General features: G+C 39.5%; 1 protein-coding gene across 1 annotated transcript; it reads left to right on the forward strand.

Moving 5' to 3' along the window:
* The first annotated feature begins 9,183 nt into the window (after window positions 1-9,183).
* On the forward strand, window positions 9,184-19,929 carry MAL2 (mal, T cell differentiation protein 2). The gene is made up of 4 exons (XM_030943112.1): window positions 9,184-9,374; window positions 11,458-11,628; window positions 15,612-15,770; window positions 18,206-19,929. Exons 1-4 carry the CDS (start codon window positions 9,240-9,242, stop codon window positions 18,284-18,286), a joined length of 546 nt encoding a protein of 181 aa, XP_030798972.1. The 5' UTR covers window positions 9,184-9,239; the 3' UTR covers window positions 18,287-19,929.
* The last annotated feature ends 2,287 nt before the right edge of the window (window positions 19,930-22,216 follow it).

Genomic DNA, 22,216 nt, shown 5'->3' on the forward strand with positions numbered 1-22,216 from the left:
TGCTTCTTGGACAACCAGGAATTTATCATCTTCTGTATTCTGGGGAATGTCACTGAGTACAAGAATTATCATCCTGTTCTCCCGAGGCTCATAACATATATAAGGCACAGATAACTATGGTAAATATAATGTTTTAGAAACTAACTCTAATAAAAATGATCACAGAATCAATATATCCCATTAGAACACATTTTCCTCAAGCATTTCAAACAGTCTCACATGGGCATTCAGCTGATCCATTTCTTTCTTTCTACTTCTTTCACTGCTTTTAATAACTTTTTTTTTAAAAGCACCTAGAGCAATAGATTGCCAGATTCCTGACCACAGCCACAAGAATATATAGGCATCTCTATGTAGTTTTACATACAGTCTTAAAAAGTACATTGCAATTGTAGTTCAGCTGGCTCTGGCTGAAATGGTTATTGAGATGCAATTTGACACCATGTGTGATGACAAAAATAGTAAATGTGTCACAGAAAGAGGGATTAACATGGTTATTTGGAAAGCATTGCTCTAGATTGTCTTGATTTAATAGGTTTTCATGGGTACAGAAGCCATAAATTGCTATTTCTTTTTTTCCCTTCTTCTTATTTGTTAAAGTCATACATAAACTCCTCAACATGGGGAAAAAAGAAGGAGCAATATCAAAGTAGTAACTTAATCTGTATTTCTTTTATGCTTTTGTGGCAAGGGAGAACAGCAAATTGTAAAAGAATTTCTACCTCCCTGCTGTGTGCAGTGTGCCCAGGTAAAGCTCCAGGCCCCACCCACTCCTGGCCTGGAAAGGTTGCTCCATGCAGATCTTTCAACATAGGGAGGAAAAGTTTCAATTGATTTTTAGGTGGGTGGGACCAGGAAGTCACATCACTCCATTCTGGAGACAGCAGCAGCAGCAGCCTGCTGAAGCACAGTGGCTGACCACACAGAGCTGTCTGTGCCTGGGCAGTGTGGGTGAATGTGTGCATTTTGAGTTCTGAGTCCCCAAGGCCCTTAGTGCTGCTCCCCAGCATCCCCAGTGCCACAGCTGGGCTTAAATCCCACCGAGATCCTGTGCTTTAACATGTGCAGACCTGCAGCTGCTGGGGGAATCAAGGAATTGAAGCTTCTCACTGGTATGAGGCAGTACATCATGGATGCATCTGCAGAGCCACGACCTCAAATGATGCAATTTCATTACATGTCCTCTTTTTTGTCACATTTTTCTTTACTTATGTGTTTTGCAAAGCTAACCTAACTTTTAGTTGGATGTATATCATTACTTTGGTTTTATTGATGTGGACATAGCTCAAACTTAAAGAGTCCTAAAAAGTATAAGTAATATCTTTTTGAAAGCAAATTTCAGTGATAAATCCCCTGTTCATTTTTTTTCTCTTACTAGATGCTGCAAGTTTTGCTGTCTTGTTAACCTCTCAGCAGTAAATTGTCTAGCAAGAAGTGCTGATTTTCCCAACTTCATACAATATAAGTCTTTATATCAGTTTCCCACAACATTCACAGAGTGCATGGAATGCTCTACTATGTGGAGGGTGGAAGGAGTCACAGTGATGATCAGTCAGTCAGTAGAGATTAAGTAAAACATTGCAGAAAAATGTGAATACAGAGTTGGCAGATGCTTACCATGAGCTGATAGATTTATTTTCCACTCTGAGCTAATTTCTAAGTCTTGAAAAGGCTTTAAAGTTTGTCAGAGAAAATCTAAAATGTCGTCAGTAGGTCCAACAAGAAATTTCAATTCAATAGCGCAGGAATACCAGAGCTTTCTGCAAGTCCATGTTTGCAGGAGAGAGAGAAGTTTCTCAGGACCTGAAGAAGCAGAAATACATTTTCTGCAAAACCAAGGACAAAGCAGATACAAGTGATTCCTATGATCTATATCCAGATACCTACTAAAGTACAAAACAGATAGTTCATCAAATGATGCTATTGCTTTCCTGTTTGTAGTGGAGTGTCTAGCCAGGTATCTGGAGATACACATAGGCACTTGATCAGCTGAATCCCAGGCTGGTTTCTTTCATCGTGCAACAGAAACCCCAAAAGACTTTGTGTGAGGTTAAGCATTCCTTTTTGAGTATAGCTAGATGTAGAGACGTATGAATAGATTAGTCCTGTACAACAAATTATATCTTCAAATACCCCATAAACACTAACTACACAGCAATTATACTATCCTATTAGTAAAGTAATGCACAGAATACTGACCTATTTATTCTTTTGCTATTATGTAAAATTAATGAGCTGTATTTTTTGACCACTTATTTATCCTGCTTCCAAATACCTGTGGATTAAAATTTAAGCTACTTAAATAGCCCCACAAAACTATGAGTAGGCAGCAAAAGGCAAGGCTATTCAAGTATTTGAAATGCACTGCTACAGACTGTAAATACTCTGAAGGATATGTGAACATAAAGTCCCATTCCAAATCAAATTCCAGGGTAGAAAAATAATTTTGTTTAAATGTGTAGGTAGTCTACTTAAAATTTGTTCGGTTTTATTCTTTAATTACTGCCTTGTAAATAAGTTACAAAATTTACCTGGTAGCCAATCCACCATCCCCTTCTCTCCCCTCATCCAGCACATCTGAGAACAATGTGCAAGTCCACTGTCAGGAGTTATTCACTGTAGTGGATGAAAACACTCTCTACATAGGAGAAGCATGTGCACAAACAAGTCCATCCTGAAATATGTCAGGAAACAAAGCACAGAGCCAGACACTAATGAACACAAGAAATCATTGGCAACTGCAAATGAAATAAAATATTAATGTGGTTGTCATGTTAAAAATCGTGGAGGGAAAGTGAGATCGTTTTTAACTTATTTTTCATAGACTAAACAACATCTTAGCAGAGTTTGACCCAACATGAGGATAGCACAAACCACCTCACCTTCCTTGATGATGCAGAAGGTAAACGTGCCAGCAGAACCACAGATTGTTTTCTATCCAGAAATTGCATACATGCTGCGTGTAACACTTATTTCTTTATGAAGGACATCAGGCCAACAGGAATGCGGTTTAACTGGTTTAGGATTTATGAAAGAAAGAAAAGAAAAAAACCCCTCAAACCTGTTTGCTTTCCTGTGAATCAAAACCTTCTTGATCAAATACTTATACTTACAAAAGCATTGTGAAAGAATCTGAGGTGAGGTTCAATAGGAACTAAATTGCTGGGATAGGCCTGCAGAAATATATTCACAGTAATTCCCTGAAATAAAGATCTTGTTCTCATGTGTTATGTTAATTTCTGATGTAGCTTCAGGACTTGATGGCTCAGAAAGAGTTACTGTAAGGAACTTGCCATCACTGTCAGCACTGGCCTTCGGAGGATCTGAGCAGGCAGCATTTCTCAATGTGACGTAAGAAAATCAAGCATTAGAAGGAAGGCTCATGTTCTGTAAGGGGCATCCAGCTCCTGAAAATACCTGATTGTCCCATGAGAGTTTATCATTGCAGAGGACAGGCAAACTCAAAATCTAAAGTTCAAGGTTAGGGAGCATGTATTTGTGCTTACACAAAGTAAAAAAAAAAACCAAAAAAAACAACCAAAAAACAACCAAACAACCAAAATCAAGAGTTACCTGTGCTGATATATAATGAATCATTTATGTCAATTGAGACCCTTGGAGTCCTCCAGGATATAAAATGTTTGTAAACTTCCCTCAAGAAAATTACACTGCAGGTACCAATATCCCTAAAATCACTTATACATAAGAACAACAACACAAATCTTTATGAACAATTTCAATTGTTCATAATTAAATCAATATTCTTTCAGTACAAACAAACAACTGTGATCATTTAATTTTTCACTTTAATTAATATGGGAACAGCAACAGAATGTCTAAAGATGCAGAAGCATGGCTTAGACCACCTGAAGGTTTCTAGAAGCCATATCAGCATTCCTTATCTAAAAGAAAAATCCCAATAATGGCTTTCCATCTATCATTTAAAAGAGTAAAAATGTCCATGTATTGTACATTCCATAGCTAGCTAGAATGTGGCAGTGTATCTGACTCATAAGTTTTGTGTTTATTTTTGAACTCTTCTGTTAGTACTGAAATTAATTAATTTTGTGAACACCAGAGGCACTTGGATGCTTGGAGACAGTTTTGAAATTATGCATAATCAGTAAAAGGATTATAGGTCTGCCAGAGATTCAGTAGCTGAGTTCCCTCTCAGCCTTATAACTCCAGTAGTTACTGTAAGTAACAACAGATGTCTTTAGAATACGACCCTGCTATTTTAAGCAAACTGAAACTAACTAAAAATATAGAAGTTACTTATGATTCCTTTAGTTATGCCTATACTTACATTCAAAGAGCTCTTCACCATCCTACTAACAGTCATCAGGTAAGTCCTAATTATGTGTATATATAAAAAATCCTTTTTATTTCTAATAAATAATCTCAGAGTACTTTGAAATCTATAAAGTCAGTCCTTTTGCAGCTGCATTTTTATGCCATTTCAAACCACTACTGTGATTTTTTTATACAATCATATTTTAATGTCTCCATGCTTCTCCTTCCTGAATTTAGTCATCACAAAATAAAGCCACCATTGTCTTTTGCCTAATTATCCTTTGCCTTCTATTGGATTTTTAGCCAGGAATTTGCTCAATAAAACAAACAGTCCCCAAAAGGCAAACAAACTGCAACTGAAGGAAAAAGTGACTTCCTGAAACACTGATAGTTCATGAAAACAATGGATACCTACTGCTGCCCAATGAGAGATAAGATCAGAGGCCCACACGTTATGAGCAAAGGTTACTGCATCAAGTCTTGAGTGCTGCCGGGGTGAGAAGAGGCCCATGGTACCAGCAGTACCAATGGCACAGGTCTGTGCTGCACCCTGCAATGGCAGCACTTGGCACATCCTCCTTCAGCCCCTCTGCAACCAGCTGAACTGGTCCTCTTTTATACCATGAAGCTGGAAGGGGACAGGAAAAAAAAAAAGTATTGCTGCTGTGCAGTCTATCCACTGTTTTCCCTGGGCAATTCTGTCATAAACAACCAGTGCTATTTACTCATCCCTCATCTCCAACAATATCATGCTCCCAGTTTGTACCTCAGAGACTTTCACACTCTCTTCTGAGGACAATCCATGCAAACCATTTCCCCTGCTGGCTCACCTATGCCAAGAGCAGAACACCGACTTCTTGAGACATTTTCCCATTAGGTAACCTGGCTTTGCTCTGCCATGTCCCTCTCTACCCACCTTGCCTCCTGCACCATCTCAGGTCAGGATCTTCCTCTATGCTATGATGAGATTCTGCATTTTTACCTTTGCTGAACCCTCACATATCTAAAAGGAATTTCTCAAAGTAAATAAAAGAAAAATTGGCCCTTAGCACCTTATACTGTATTGCTAGAGAACAGCAGTGCCACCAAGTCAAAAATGAAGTGCTGGTAAGCTCAGGAACATGGAAACAATGTTATGAGAACGGCTGAGGAACCTCAGCCTGACCTCCCTAACACCAGTTTACTCCAGGAGGATCCCTGGCTCCATGCCAGCCTCCAGCTGTGTGGTGCCTGTGTGAACACCCCTAACCAGCTAGCAAAGGATTCCCTGCTTTAAAGGGTACCCTGAGAGCCACAGCAGACAGGTCAGTGCCTTCCATCCCAAGCTCTGGGCACAGAAGGCACTGCTGCAGGAAGAGTCCACGTCCAAAGAACCACCACAGCCTCATGAGCCAGCCAGAAAACACTGCAGAGAGCAGCTCTGAGACTGCTTGAAGCTGCCCCAGGGACTGGTTTGGTAACCAGCCATCCCTGGCACTGGTGGACCAAACAGGTGGCACGTTTATCTTCACTTCCTCTCCTCAGCACACATTCCAAGCTCAGTTTAACTGGATGAAGCGAAACATTTCAGTGTAATGATGCAAGAAGGGGCAGCATGAATTCAAAAGCCTGGCCCTGCTTGCTAAAAAATCTAAAACTGTTGCACTGCCTCCCAAGAAACCTCAACAATGTGGTGGTATTTGCACATTAATTCATAATATGCATAGGTACAACCATGACCCTGCAGTTCTCTTACCTCTGAGTAAATACACTACACAAATGATGCTAAAGGCTTTCCTTATCACTCATCTTGTGCAAACCAGTTTTATGCCTATTTAATTTCACTGGCTAAAGGGGAATGACTCCAGAGCTTGTACCAGTATAAGATCAGAATACTGCATGCAATTCCCAGGAGCATGTTAAATTATTTCATCCATAAACAAAAAGCTTGTTTTGCATGATCAGCTCCAGGCTTTCTATTTTTGATATGTAACTAACTATAGGATTAGGAGAGTTTACATTCCATCTTAAGAAAGAACAGCTTTGCAAATCTAAAAGAAACACAGATGACATTTGAGAGCAACTTCCTCCAGAACAAGAAAGTAATGAAGAAAGAAGCAGATCCTGTCTGGAAAACCTTGCTTAGCTCCATTCTGGCTTGGGGAAATCTGCTTGTGCATAAACAGAGCCACAGGAGAATAGGGTTACTATCACTTATTTGGTTTGTATTTTCCATCTCTTTGACCACTTTGGCAGACCACCCTTGTGCACAATGTAACACAGTACAGCGATTACATCTCTCTCTGAAGTGCTTCTGATAACAAACTCAGATAAGGTGTTAAGGACCATGAATTCTGAAATTGACATTACTTTCACCTATTATTCTAGTATCCTTACCAATATTCAGCTCTTCCAGAAGCATCATGCCATACCTCACAAAAGGTAGTCTGAATCTTGCTGCATAGGACCGCTGTGCAATTTTCATATCCATGTATATACATTTTTTCAAAATACTGATTTATCTTTTATTATAGCTGACTGACAGATGACTGATAGATTTTCATAACTTACTTCATTTTTCTAATGGTTGGCTACCTGAAGGAGAAGAATTACAGCATTCAAAAAAATATTTTGATTTCTACATATAATATGCTATAATACACTATATGTGGAATTAAATAATCAATTATTTTTCATAATCTAAAATCGATAGCAACTGGTTTAGTAGTTCTGTGACAATGTCTCCTTTACACTAGACTGCCATAAGCATAAGAACACGAAGGGGAAAGAGCTTTTTACAGCCATTTAAGAGCAGTTTTTAGTCCTTGTGGTTGTATGGGCAGACTTTCCTACACACAGTGAATCAATATACTTCTGTCTACTTGTTGACTTTGGTGGACTGGAAGCTGCATCATTAGTTTACCTTGTAACATGCCAAGATGCAATTAGTTACACAAAAATGCTATTAAAAAGCAGTTCAACACAAACATGTGCTTTTGCATGGAAACTTGAAAATGCAATCCTGACATTAATCTGTTAAAAAATCTGGTTCTTTAAAGACTCAAATAGTACATGAATCAGTACAAAAGCAATCCCACATAGCACTGTAGCACATCTTGCCTGAACACAACAAAAATAATTTAAACAGCCACTTTAATTTAAATTATTAGAATTTAGGAAAAAGCACAGCCAAAAATCTACTCAATGGATCTATACCTAGTTGTGAAAGTTAAATTTTTTTTTGACTTTTTTGTCAAAATTTCTAATAAATTTCGACTAAATTTCAATAAAATAAGTGTTATAAGGAATGTGCAGGTAAAAAGAAATGGTATTTACAAGAAAGAAACAGTGACTGCACATGGTATGTAATCATTAGTAAAATCCAGTACTGCTGGAGTTCACACAGATTAACTATGCAGCTGGATAATAACACTGGAAATGTTTATGACCAAGTATTATTTGTACTTCCTTTTTGTAAGATAAGGTCAATCACATTTCTTGTTCTGAATCATAAACCAACCCAGTTTTCCACCCACTCAGATTTCTCCCTCTGCAGGGCAGTCTTAACAGATTTAGGGCCAGACTGTGACATTAATCTGACATCTGGTCTGGCCTCCAGAAGCCAATCCCAAGAAGATACCCCTTGCACCTAATCACTTAGGCACAAGTATGAACCCCATTCCTTTCCAAAACACACCCAAACCGGGTCCTGTAGGCATGCACTTCCAGAGCCTTAAGTCTTTTCACGAATAAAAGGATGGGGTTCACTTTTAAAACAGGTGTAGAGGAAAAAATATTATCTCATTGGATAAGTGATGGGGTAATGCACTCAGAAAAGAGGGGAGGCTGGGCTTAGTGCTTCCTTCAGCCTAATGGGGATTCAATCCCACATCTCCTACTTAAGAGTTCAAGAGGCATAGGGATGAAGACAGAGCACAAGAAAGAACGCAAACTTTTGCTTGTTCCTCCTTTAGAAGCCATGATTTCAAAGCCAAGCAGCTATTAATGCATATTGAAAGCACGACAAACCTATTTATGTACAGAATGGTATGGCAGAAACACAGATGAGTTCTGTTTTATGGAGCCAACTGCTCTCCACCTAGGGCTTGGATTGGGGTGGGGAAGACAGGCATCTCAGGAATGTCATCACAAAAACATATCCCAGAAACATCATGCATCCAAAAATAAAGGAACATAGTCTTCATGCCCAAGCTAGTTCAACTTCCAGAGCCGCTACACACACTTGCATGAAAACTTCTTAAAATGTAATCTCTAAAGTCGCAGCTGTACGTGTGGAGGATAAACACTGGGTGAAACTCAGTCTCGGTCATTCCAGAGGCAGGACATCTCAGCCTAAGTCATGACGGGAGAAATAAGTGAAGTGCAGCCGGATGGCATATCCTTCATCTGGAGAAGATGCTTATACAAAGAAGCAAAAGAAATGAAATAAGTTGTCTGGTGAATGTGTACCTTTCGCTACCCCAAACTCCTACAAACATTTTCTACTACTTTTAAGCAGTGGTGCACAGTTGAGCCAGACTGAACAAAAAGACGATACAAATGAAATGTTTTCAATATTTTGAATGGATAACGTAGTAGGCTCCTTTAATAAACACAAAAAGTGCAACCGCGCAACTTCCAAGCCCAAATATCCGTAACCAGAAGGTAAATAACAACCTTTTGCAAACCGGCATTAGGAAATCACACCCCGAGTCCGGCCGGCCTGATTCAGGACTGGTGAATGCGGAGCGCCGCGCTCCTGGGGAAGCCGAGAGGCAGCGGCCGGAGCCGGCTCGGTCCCAGCCCCGGTGCCCGGCCCCGGGCGAGGCGCGGCGGCTGCGGGGCGGTGCCGGCGCCGGGCCGGGCAGGGGAGGCGCGGCCCGGCCCGCCCGCACCTGCGCCCGCCCTCACCGCCGCCCGCTCGCCCACCTGGCCGCGCTGGGCACAGCCGCCGCCGCCGCAGCAACATGTTACCCAGGGGAGCCTCGTCCATGCCGCCGCCTCCCAACCCCGCTCCCTACTTCCCGCCTCCGCGGGTCACGCTGCCCTCCGGCCTGGAGATCCTGCGCACCTTCTCGGGAGCCGTCATCTTCCTGGAGATCGTGAGTGCGAGGGGCCGGGTGGGAGCGGCCGCGGGCCTGCCCGTGTGCTCACCTGCCATTTTGTGAGCGGGACAGCTGTGGGGCCGGGGCTGGGCCGCGGTCGGGCCGGGGCTCTGCGGCTGCGGCCCCGCACACAGATGGGTTCGCGGAGCTGTTGGAGCTGCCGAGGGCTTTGGGCCGCGCTCTCCCCCCGGCCCAAAAAGGCGCCACGGAGAGTTACACCAGGCTGTGTCTGCGCGTGTTACGCGCCCTCTGTTACTCCTACAAGTGTGTTCAATGTCATGTGTGTGTTAGACCTCGCTGGTGTACGCAGGGCTGAGGACCTTTGAGCTGAGGTTGGATATCACGCTCTGTAGTGCCACTGATTAGTGGGAGATAGAAACCAAAAAAGCTTGGTAGAACTCATCTGACTTTATCAATTTAATTTTTTTCTTATGATCAGAGCAGAATACTGCTTGGGTCCCAGCCTGTGTGCTGGATCCCACCTCACAAGGTGCAGAACTGTACCTGAGCAAGGAGCAAGTCAAAACTCGAAACACAAGTCCGGCCACTAAATCAGGCCCGGAGGCAGCAGGGACAAAAGGTTAATTCGGTTGGCCAAGCAATTGTGTGTCTGACAGCCAAGCTGTAGTGGACAGGTGTAGTGTGAGGGAAATAGCACAGCAGTGGCTTTCTGAGATTAGCAGTCTCTATAATACAGTTCTAAGTTTATTTTTAAGGAACCCTGCAAGTTTGCACGTTCAAAGTACTGAAAACATTTCATGTGTCTTTGTTTTTTGTTTAACAGACACTTTCTGCTATCCCTTTTGCTTCCTCACTGCCCATCACTCTGGTCACCAAGTGACAGGCTTGCACCTGCAGTCTTGTGAAACTAGAGAAAGTTTGGTTCTACACAGCTAAAAAAAGAGCCCTAGAGAACAACTTTAACAGTAATACATAAACCCATGGGAGCTTTGAACTGAGACTAGCAATGCATCTTTACATATGTGCTGCTGCAGTGTAACGCCAGAGAGGAACCAGCTAATTTTATAGCAGGCATCTTTTGAAAGGTATCTCTTATCCAACCGTGATACAAAAGAAAGCCCTCTGAATCTGAAAATGTAACCTCTGACTTCCTGGTTTGTAAATCTGTAGAATTTAAACAGGAAAGAAGTAACTTGCACTTTGAAATAGATTTTAGTTGACGCTGTTCAACAGGTTGGATTATGAAGGTCAATCTTTCTGTAATAAACAAACATACTTGGAGTGAAGCATAATTGTCATCTATTTATCCTTTTTTATTAAGAGGCAGGATTTGCAGGAAAAAATGGTAGTGTTCCTTAGGCCAAGAGTTGATTAAACCAGGGAAACCTTAGAGTACATAAATTCTCCATCAGGCTATCCCTAGCACAACATCCCTACCACTCATTTGGTGTGAGGAGTCTGCTAAAATGAAAATTGGCATTACTGAATTCTTCTCCAAGCTATGATGACTCTGGGAAGCTCTATATTTTTCTAGTCTTTACAGCATAGTTTACAACTCACCTTATTCTGTATTCTAGTTTTTTTCTTTTGCTTTAATACTTTGTGTCCTCTTTCAGTTTGGTATTACAAATAGATTGAAAAAATGGATGTCTTTTTATGTCCTTTCTGTATCTCATCTGATTAGGACTACAAAGCAAAACAGTATGAGATTGAATCCAAAGTAGTAGAAGTACATCCTTTTTGTGCTAATTTGTGTATATATAGAGAGATATGTGTGTGTGTGTGGTGTGTGTAAACTGTGTTTTCATGTCTTACATTTTGCTCAGAATTACAGTAAGGGTAAAATTTTCAGCAACAGCACACAAGTCACGTGGGTTTGTAAATCCCATTTTCAAGACTATTTTAAGAGTTTTAAGGAATTTCAGAGTGGCTTTGTTTTTTCATCACTTATTGCATATCATTTCTGAGAGGAGGACTTGGACTCTCTGAGTACTTTTGAAGTGTTTCCTCTTGGTTCCTAAGAGTCATCTGATGATATGTAAAGTGTGATATCAGTTCTTAGGCAGAAAGGACTGAGTAAAAGTTATCCAGTTTATTCTCTGTATTCCTTTCCTTCCAGGTGTTTGGAACAATAGTCTGGATTTTGGTTGCCTCTACCCAAATTCCACTGCCCCTGCTGCAGGGATGGGTAATGTTTGTGGCAGTGACAGCGTGGTGCCTCTCCATTGTGTTCCTCTCTGTGTTCCTCTTTGGTTATGCAAATAGAATTGCTGTCAACTGGAACCAGGCGGTAAGATCTTTTCTTTATTTAAGGATTCCCTTTGTTTTATGAACTGAAAATTATTTAATGAGAAGTGTTGATCCTAAGTCTTAACACTTGGCTTTCTGCTTCAGCACAGAGTTTTTCTAACAAGAATTCAAAACCAGAAAAAGAAAGAATAGGGTTACAGAGGTGGCAGAGGAAACTGTTTTATGATGGAGGCTGAAGGAGCTTTTGAAGCTGTTTGAATGAGTACATGTGTCCTCTCTGAGCACATAAAATGTATGAGCAGCAGGAAGAGGAATAACTTAACAAGGCATGACAAGAAGTTGGTTTAAATGGTCAGGAATTATTGTACACTGGAAATCAGAAAATACTTTCTGACTATTACAGAAGTGGTAGTAACACCTTGTGAATAATGGCATGTAGAAAGATATATCAAATATTATAAAGGAAAGGATGCATTTGTGAATATACTGTGTGTTGTGGTTGTCTGAGATAGCACAGACTGGACTTCAGCTCCCAGAAGGTCCCCTCCAGTTCCTAAGAAAGTCTACTGGTGATTTTTGGGTCAATTCCTTAAAGCTAAGGTAGCAATGTTGAGTGACTGTTAGACCTTAGGTGGTGAAAGACATCATAACCTGCACTATGATATATCATAACATCTTATTAGGAGACTTAATGTCTTCATCTTTCTTAGAGGGAGCTTGGTGAAACTACAGATATAAGTATACTTTGCTGAGATTTTGAAGACAGAGAATTTTGAAAACAAGCCTGAATCTTGTTGTAATTGATTGTCATTATTTGTGCCAGTAGTTATCAAAGACTATAGCTTCCTCTTAAAAAAGGGAAGTTTTTTTGTATTAGTTTTTGCCAACCACATGGATTCCTCAGGATATTGACTGGTAATTTACATGCTCCTTTGTAACTGTTAACTGTGTTTTACTTTGAGTTTTTAGTACTCAAGTAGTTAAGCATCAGATTATATCACACTCTCTTATATTACTGGAAGTGAATAGTAAGAAGTGGTGTAACTGTGATCAGAATTTTTAATTTTCAAAAAAAATTCTTCCAAAAGGATTGCAACTTCTAAACCACTGAAATACGTCTGCCTGTAACTGCTGATCACCTTCACTTTGCTCCTGGGCAGCTTAGTTTTCCTATTGACATTTCCCTTGATCATAGCTGGAATTGCATGCTTCAGTATCAGCAACTGTGGGTATTTATCTGTTCAGGTAATTTATGGATAGGCCCTTAAAAGAAAAGTTCTTTAAAGCAAATCATAAAGCTTATGAGTTTGGAGCTCTGATAAATCAAAGTCCATCAGTGCTAACAGGCTGGATTCTATTAGAAAACAAACTTTAGCACTTTGATAGTGAATAAACATACATGCAGCATCAGCTTTCCAGCACAATACAGGCAGTAATTAGGCTAATAATTGGTTACAATCACAGGGACCTTTACAGGGATTTATGCTGCAACATCCTCACAAATTGTGATGCAACAAAGCCCTTGAGCATAACTAAAGTAAATTAATAGTGTCCTGGGTTTCATTGAAACTGTTTGCCAGTTTACAGTCATGCACCTGTTTAAGAGTTGCTGGGTAAGGACAAAGCCTTAGATTGAAAATGCTATACAAATTTCATCTTCCAACAATTGTGTGTGTGTTACATATTGGCTACTTGATGCTGGCAGTTTGTTGTAAAGTTAATTTTGTCCCTTGTATATAATAATTTGCTGGAAAATTTTCTATATCAGGAAATGGATACATGGCTTATATAAAAACTATGTCTGTGACTTTAAAAAAAGCTGACAGAACTCAGTCAGCCTCTTAAATGAATGCAGAGGGAATCATTTTATCTCTAACTCGGTAGCTGAAACCCAGCCTCTTCCACCTGTCAACAAAAATAAGACACTTTACCATTATTTTCAGGTACCCAAATGTTTTGTAACTTGTTGACACTAAACTCTTTAGTTTGTGTCTGTGACAAGTTGGGGTTTTTTTTACCTTCTGTTGCAAATAAATAATTAATTACTGGAAACACTAAAACTATTTTTGTTAATATAAATGCTGGATTTAGTAATACCTTATGCTGTAAGTATATCTGCTCATGCTAATAGAGATATTTTAAAAATAAGATGGTACACACTGGAAAAGATGGACCTTATGGAGCTCCATTGCTCAATACATCAGTGTATTAAACCAGATGGTATGACAAGTACTGCCCTTTACAGCCTGACTCACAACTCACACTCATTTACAAAATTAGATGTGAACTAAATTATCATGCTGCTCTGATAGTGTTTTGCATGCGCTTTGTTTGAGGTTTCAATGATTATACAAGTGTGGGAGCAAGGGAGAGTTAGGCCCTATGATAACAATTACTAAAAGCCAAAAAAAGGTCCCTCATGAGGATTTGGGGATTTTGGTCACAGAAACCATAACCATGTAAATGTAATACTTACTGATGCTACAGAGCTTCATTATAATTGGTGCCAGGAGAAGGAAATTAGAGGGTTAGGCAGGAGAATGAAGGAGGTGAAAGAGTCTTTCTTGAAAAATATCTCTCCTGTATGCAGTCAGTCCTAATCTAAGTGGAATGGGGAACTGTAGTAGCAACTTATATCATTACTTATCAAAACTGGCTAGGGTGTGCTTTAGGTAGCTTTAGCTGCAATCAAATATGGAACAAGTAATGAGTTTGAAAAGAAGATTCTTTCAATTAAAAGGAAATCTCCCATCTCTGAAGAAAATGCATTTCTCTGGACAGGGTAGTGCAGCACACTCTCCCTGCTCTCAGGCAGGCAGCAGGTAAGGATGTCTCACAGTAGTTTCTAGTGCAGAAGAGTGCTGTCTGCTGGGTTCTCACTCCAGGCACACTGATAGTCCATTGCACTCAAGTGAAGTTAAAGTTCATAAAGAACTCATTAGTACTGGAGATAGACTGCATATCTTGGGTATCATAAAACATACATATACTTGCATATATTTTAAAAATTGTCTCTGTGGCTTTTGCAGACCTTCACAGGTATAGGCACAAAGTATATGTTGTATGGATCAAAAATTGAGTGCAGTGCAAATGTCAACTTTTCAGACTGAATAACAGGAGATGTTGGAAGAATACTTTAGACATTTTAAACTGTACTGGAACATGCCTTACATCTTGCTGCTGGAACACTGGGCTCTGAACTAGCGCCTGCAAAGGCACCAGACCTTTTTTATGTGTGTCAGTAATGGACCCAGAAATGAAAGTTAGGTATTTTAACCTTACATTCAGTTAGCATTCATCATAGAGGAGGGAATTTCCTGGAGAGGGCCAGGAGAGAAGCATATTTGAAGTAAATCCTAAAACCTGTCTGCACAAGTCTTGGACATTTTATTCCACAATATCATGAAGAACTATCAGGTTCCTGACTTTTGGGTAGAGCCAAGTCAGAGAGAGTTGTGGAAATACCTCAATTCTTGAATCTCATTGTATTGGGACATTGAACATTTCAGTTGTGTCAAAGCCGGGTTGTTTCTGGGCATTTAGAGAAGCAAAATTTAAGCACGGAGGAAAGATTTTTGAAGCTTTGATTATAGCTGAGAAGGGACTTATGGGACTGCAAGATTCTATTGTACTGCTTGAATTGTGATCAAGTTTGCCTGTATATGTCTTCTTTTTTATCTGTCTAAAGGGAGATTTCCGTAAACTCCACTAACTTTAAGGTGGTCTAAAATGTCAGCATGTGTATAAAAAGATGAGCATGTGCCTCTTAATTTGAAAGAATATAATATTTGGGGAGAGGGAGAGGTGCCCTTTATCACTAATAATGTTACTAAGTTGCTTATAATTGCAAGAAGCTGTGAAAACCTGTCCAGGTTAAGCTGTCAGATGGATTTAACACTGCTTATCTCAAGTTAGTGTTATCAGTTCTTGTTTCATGTTTCGGTGTTGGATTTCATTTGTACTGAGATGAGAAGAATTAGACATGTATTGGAGCTCAGACTGATTCTGTTATTTGCTTTTTAGGATTTTATTTTCCATGGGGCTACTTTTGTCTTTTATTTTGGAGCATTCCTACTGCAAGCAGCAACTACATCTCTGCATTACCTTCCCCGCAAATTCAACTCCACCACGCAAGAGACGATTCTAAGTGGTCGTGAATATAACATAAGCATAGCAGCCTCGGTATGTGTTCTGTGTATTGGTGTCAGGGGAGCAGAAGTCTGTAGCAAGCACTTGTAGCCAGCCATTCAACTTGGGAATTTAACAGGAAACTGGAATTGAAAGGGGAGCTGTTGGAGAAAGAATTGCCTTTGACAGCAGTAAGTAGTGTCTAACCAGAAACATGCAAAAATATTGGTGTAAGCTAATGCTTATGGATACCTACTTACTCTTCAGTATAGTGTAGGGTTCATACTCTTCACTGTAGTGTTTTAAATATATGATCACTACAGCTTATAATTTTTAGACAAGATATTTTGTAAAAACAGTTTTGGTTATTAGAAGAAAAAGAACTGAGCCTTTATGAGAAGATAAGTTGTGAAATTTATCCCTGTGCTCAAAATTGCTTTTTTTATACCATTTAGATAGTCCTGAACATGCCATGGAGATAAAAAAATTTGGACTAGGTCTTTGTGAAGCTCACATATGTACTTACTACATCAGGGCCTTGCTGTCTCTCACTGCAATTATTAGAGTGCTTTTCTTGGTAGCCTAAGCCCAGAATACATTTTTCTCACTGTAGCTGCATCATCACTGAATCATTGTGTTTGGTGATGTGGGTGTCCATAGCTGAATCAGAAAATATATCAGGCTTTAGTTTTTTTCCTGGCTGGACTCTTCAGGGATCAGTAGAGGTGTGTTACGCTTAACTTATAGAAGCAAAACCACTGCTCTTAATTTTTTGTCCAGAGACTTTCATGTCAGGGAACTGTATATATTTATTAAGCTTCTAAACCCTCTGTGCTTATCTGTTGTCCTTAAAACTCTGTGCACCATAACTTTAGCACAGTAAGCACTTCCAGTTCATCTTAAGATAAAAAGAGATGAACTGAAGGTGTAAGATTCACACTCTCTGCAAGAGCAGGATAGAAAGGAGAAGCTTTTAGCTTTAGCAAGGCCCTGAAGAGGTGAAGTGGGTGTGTCAGTGTCCCAAGGCCAGAGTTCCTCACGTCACTCCCCTGCCTGTAACACACTCAAGCACATCTGATCCCTGGATGGCCATGTGGCACAAGGACAGAGGTGGTGTTCCAGCTGTGCCTGAGCTAAGGGAGGATCTTTATACTAGGCAAGTACCTTAAATTCTACCCCTAAGTGTACCTCTTCAGTCCTAGTTTAGTGTGTTCAATTCAGATCCCGCTGAATATATGGTCACTGCAGTCATTTTGTCTGACACAGAATACTGGGCACTCCGAGAAACCATTCCCTGCTTCCATACTAATTTTTTTAAGGGAGAATTCAGTTCTTCAAGCCCCTCAAATCCCTGTAAAGATAGAGGAGGAAAAGATTCTTTTGTATATTGCCTCAGTATCTTAATTAAGAATAGCTCGAAAACAGTGAATGAGATAAATGTAGTCTTTGCACTTTTTGCAGAAGTGCATATCTAGCAAGTCAGGAAATACAGAAAAATATTTTGAATCTTTAAAATATTTCACTAAAACAGTCTTTTCAGCCACGTGACAAAAAGAAAAAAGATTGCTAACATTCTGTCTTTTAAGTTGACATTTATATACCATGATTAGAAATATATATATGTTCATTTTAACAGGTGATGGTTCTATGGTGTAGCATTTATCCAAAACTTTAATTAGTCAAATTAACGCTTGTATGTAAAGGATGATTGAATTGGTATATTAAAAGAGATAGAATTCATTTTTATGGCTGGACAATATGACAAATGTTTTTTCAGAAATTCCGTTTCTAATTTCTTCTGTTTAATGTACATTACATATTCACTTTCAATGTGGCATGACCTTCGATTTAAATCTGTCCAGTTCAGTTCTGGAGCAGGAGAAACTTCCCTGGCATTGCCTGGGAAGTTGTTCTAATGGCTGGGTATCTGGTCAAGGAGACCAGGTGGGAGTTGTTTCTGTGTTTCTGCTAGTAAAAGAGTTCTGCTCTTTAGAGGGATTTCTGCTTTGATGTTTGCTGAGGTAAAGGCATTCAGTTGGAAACATCTGAGATTGATGTTTGATCAGTCTAGATAAGAGAACTGAAATACACAGTGTACGTACACATATTTACTTTCACCATGAAGTGAAAGTAAATATGTGTATGTACGCTGTGTATTTCAGTTATGCAGAAATTATATTTCATATTCTATTTCTAAATGTCTGCTCAAGCTAGTGAAAAGTAGTAACATGAGTTATTATGAGTAGTATTTATGAGTTATTATATGAGTAGTATTTATGAGTATTATATGAGTTATTTATGAGTAGTAAAATGGGGTTATTACAAAGAAGTTCCTGAGAAGACTTCAGAGGATCCCAAACCTATCCTACCTTATTAAGCATTTCAACTGGGGGATGTACCTTTTGGATCACTAGTGTTCCTGTATTCATTTAGAATAGAAAAATATGTGTGATTGACTTTCTTCTTTTTTTTCTCTGCTCCTCCTCTAGATTTTTGCCTTCGCAACAGCTATTTGTTATGGTTGCAGCACAGCCCTGGCATTAAGGAGATGGAGGCTAAATAACAGCTGAAGAGAGGTTAATGCCCACATGTTCTACTTCAGATCAAATTAAGTGCTATTTGTCTGTTTTACTGTAATTTAATTCTAAAAAGACTTTTTTTTCTGCTTAAAATCTGTTTTAAATGCAAGTAACCCCTAATCAGGATTTCTTCAACAGAAAAAAAGTTTCCATCTCTTCCCTTTCTGATAATTACTTTTACTGTGTGCTCATTGTAAGGTATTGGAGAGTTTAGGGATGAAGAGATATGTCATTAGCAGACAACAGAACTCCAGTGCTACACCAGAAGAGGAAGAAAATGGAAACCAAGCCAAGATGTTAACTGCACAGGCAGCTAAAAAGCTGCCCCCTTGTTAAGCCCTGGGATTGAGCGCTTCGTTACCATGCACTCCACACAGGCAGAGCCTTGGGGCTCCTGGTAGAGTCATGGGTGTTCTCTGTGCTGCCCTTTGCATGATCAGAGCCCAAGCTGACTCTGAAATTCCAACTCAGTATATATATGTTATTAACTTTGATGTACAGAGAAAATATTTTAAAAAAACATCAAGTGAAATCTTTTTATACTCTCTTATAGCTGTGTCTGGTTAGGGTCACCTGAGCCTTTAAGCTTACTGTGTTCCGTACTAGATGAAAACTGGGACTTTCAATCAGTTGTTTATTAGTTTTAGGGATTCAGCTTAATCAGATCTATTTATACTACGAAACAAAACAGTGCATTTGTGTTGTGTGTGTATGTACATGGTATATTTTTGTTTAACAGGAATTTTTGCACTGTTTAACTTTGTTGGAGTACAGCTTTGTTCTTGCTACTTCAAGTGCTGCATTTGTTAGGTATAATGTGAGTCAGTATCATTTGAATGGAATGTTACCAAATAGTGAATAATGTCTGACCTCAATTCTTGCAGTGTGTTATTTGTTGCATTCTAAAGCTGCAGTGTTGTAAAGGTGTTCTTATTTGGACAGACGCCTGTGCAACATCTTGCTGAAAGCAGTGGGATGTAAAGCGATCCGCCCACTATGGAGTTTGCTGTTCACACAAATGATGTTTAATTGAGCCTCTCTTGAGTATCCTGGTGTGTGATGACATGCAATATTATATACAGAAAATTGATTTAGCAAAACTAAACTATAGCATTGTGCTCTGCTCCCTGACACTCATGTTGTTTTGCACATGGTGAAGCTTTTTGTTATTTTGCTAGTAAATAATTTTTGCTTTTGTGAATAGTGCCAAAAAGATAAGCTGGGACAGTAAAGGCTCCCTGTCATTTGTAAAACAGCTTGTTCACTACATCTTGCCAGTGCACCTGATTATTCTGCAGAGACCAACAGTGGTTGTGTAATGGAAGACAGGATTTCCTTCATTCCCAGGCCTACTCACTCTCCTTGAGCCAACAGGGGTGTCTGCCATGGAGGTTACTTCCTCAAACTTGTCAGGTACAAGGATCTCTGAGGGGCAGCCACCCTCAGCAGTGCCCTGCTGATCCAGGGCAGGTTCTTGTGGGTGGCACTGCAGTGAGTGGCACCCTTCTGACTATGGAACCACTTGGTCATCCTGAATTACTACAATGGGATTTTGTCATTTATCTGTTTTCTAAGATTTTGTACTCTGCCTGATTTTTTTCCCCTGATTCTCTCATTGCATTGAAAATTTTTGTGAACGTTTTATCTAGAGTCATATACTTTTAAAAATATTTCATGTTGTACAAAATACATTTACACTGTAGTATATGGATGAAAGTATATAACAAAGACTTATGCTAAGCAGCATTAAAGTTATTTAATATATTTATGGCAGTAGTCTGGTTATTAATTTTGTCTTTGGGAAGTATCAAAAAAACTACCTTGGTACTCTGACTCACCTGATGGTGGACATACAAAATTGAGGCTAAGATTTAATGAGAAGGCACAGTTGCATTGGGGCTGGTTTCACATATACTTAATTAGTGTCACAGCTACTTTGCCATGTGACACTGTGTGGATATTGGTGAGAAGAGTAAAGTCAATGTTTCAGCATTACAATGTTTCAAACAGATACTGATCTTCAGTTTGGTTTCTCCTGTGTCCTGCACCCTCTCTGTGCCCTGCACACCACAGACTGTGCATGCCACAGCTGCAGTCTCTGCAGCCAGCTGAGATCATGGAGGACAGATCTTAAATGTTTTGCATATTTAAACCTACAGAGTATGAATTCTTCACATGGAGTCAATTAAAGAGCTGTCCAAGCTTGGTTGGAATTTGTATCTAACCTGCAAGTTCAAACCTGAGGTGTAAAACCCTTGATTGGTGAGTGCTATTCAAGTCTCTTAATCTACTCATGGAAGTCCAGATAGCAGAGTGTGGTTAGTGTAGCATGGGAAATGTTTGCATAGTGAGGAAAGACTGAACTTTCCCTCTCAAGTATCAAAGACAAACAAAGGACAGAGAAGAGATAAAGAACTACAGTAATGAAGAACAACTTTCACAGCTAAAATGGACTGAAAGAATAGAATTTTTTGTGTTAGTAAGGACAGAGTTTTGCTGCACTTCGAGAAAGATCTGTGGACAGTCAAACTGGAATAAACAGTTCTTTCAAAAAGAGAAAGAAAAAAGTCAGTAGTTAATTTTTTATTGCTTTATACTGGGAGCTAAAAAGTAGGTGTGACTTAGAAATGGTATGTGCATGCTGAATGTGTGCAAATACTGCAAATACTGATATGGGTGTAATATGTAATCCTTGTGATAGGTATTCCAGGGAAAATGTGCAAGCTGGTTCTAAAAAATCTTTCTTCCTTGTAAGAAAATTCCTCCAAGCCTGTGACCTTCAAGGACACAAGCTTAGACTTCATCAAAGAATGGAAGGCATGGAGAGGGGGGCCATAGGGAGATAGATTATCTCAATTCATTTAAGGTGAAAGGAACAAGACCACTGATGCCTAATAGTGTTTTCATCAAACATGTCTATTTGATGTGAAGCTGCTGTGCAACACTATCTAAGGTACTATGCAGGTCCCTATTCTTAGAAAATATTTCATGGTGTTTTGGATAGCCCTGTGTGGTAGCTGCTGGTAAATAAGGAGAAGGAGCCTCAAAGGAGACTTTCCTTCAAAGGGTGCAGAGATAAGCAACAGGTATTGCAGTTACTGTATTTCTAAAGAGAAGTGAAAGTGCACATGTTAGAAAGCTAAAATTTTGTTGGAATTTTGGCAGAAAATATGCACAGCACGTGCTTCACTGAAGTCCTGACACTGCTTGTGCCTTGTTAAATGTCTGGAAATAATCCAAAGTGACACAGGTCCTGCAGGATTATTGATCTGCATGGGATCAGTCTGTTCAGATTCTCATGATTTCTGTGACTGTGTATATTGGTTATAACTCCTGATGTGAGTAAAGTTGTGCTACTGTGAAGTGTTTCCTTAAAACACAGCTGTAAAGCACAGCTTTTAAAAGATAGTGGCAGAACCAGTGACTACACAAACCTGTGCCCTTCATAAAAGTAAAAGAAAAACCACTGGATAATCGCTAGACCTGTGTTGTCTTTCACTTCCAAAACCAGAGGACAATGCTGATTCCAACAACTTTCTCTAGTTGTTGTAGATTTGCATTTGCTTTATAACTTTAAAGAATTTTAACATTTATAATTTCACCATCTGAATTTCAAAAAATAAGAGAGCTTAAAACTCTAAAAACTTGTCTGTTCCATTTCCTTTGGGAAATTGGTCTCTGAACAAAAGCATCCTGATGCATTTCATGCTCCTCTGCCAGGCTGCCCAAGTTGCACAGAAAGGTTTCCCAGGTTTTTGTCCAAAGATAACAGTGAACCATTAGTTCTCAGACTGAGATGCAAGTAGAACATTGCTCTTTTCAGTCTTACAAAAAGAAAAACTTGAAAGTGAGAGCATGTTGTCTTTCTTTCTTAGCTGTATTTGTACAATTGGTCATGACACAGTAGTCTTTGTTGAGACA

This window comes from Camarhynchus parvulus, chromosome 2, assembly GCF_901933205.1.
Source record: "Camarhynchus parvulus chromosome 2, STF_HiC, whole genome shotgun sequence".
Taxonomy (NCBI): Eukaryota; Metazoa; Chordata; class Aves; order Passeriformes; family Thraupidae; genus Camarhynchus; species Camarhynchus parvulus.

Coding starts and splice junctions, on each gene's coding strand:
- MAL2 (XM_030943112.1), top strand. CDS start 9,240: ATGTTACCCAGGGGAGCCTCGTCCATGCCGCCGCCTCCCAACCCCGCT. Junction 9,375..11,457: donor CCGTCATCTTCCTGGAGATC/GTGAGTGCGAGG, acceptor CTTTCCTTCCAG/GTGTTTGGAACAATAGTCTG. Junction 11,629..15,611: donor CTGTCAACTGGAACCAGGCG/GTAAGATCTTTT, acceptor TTTGCTTTTTAG/GATTTTATTTTCCATGGGGC.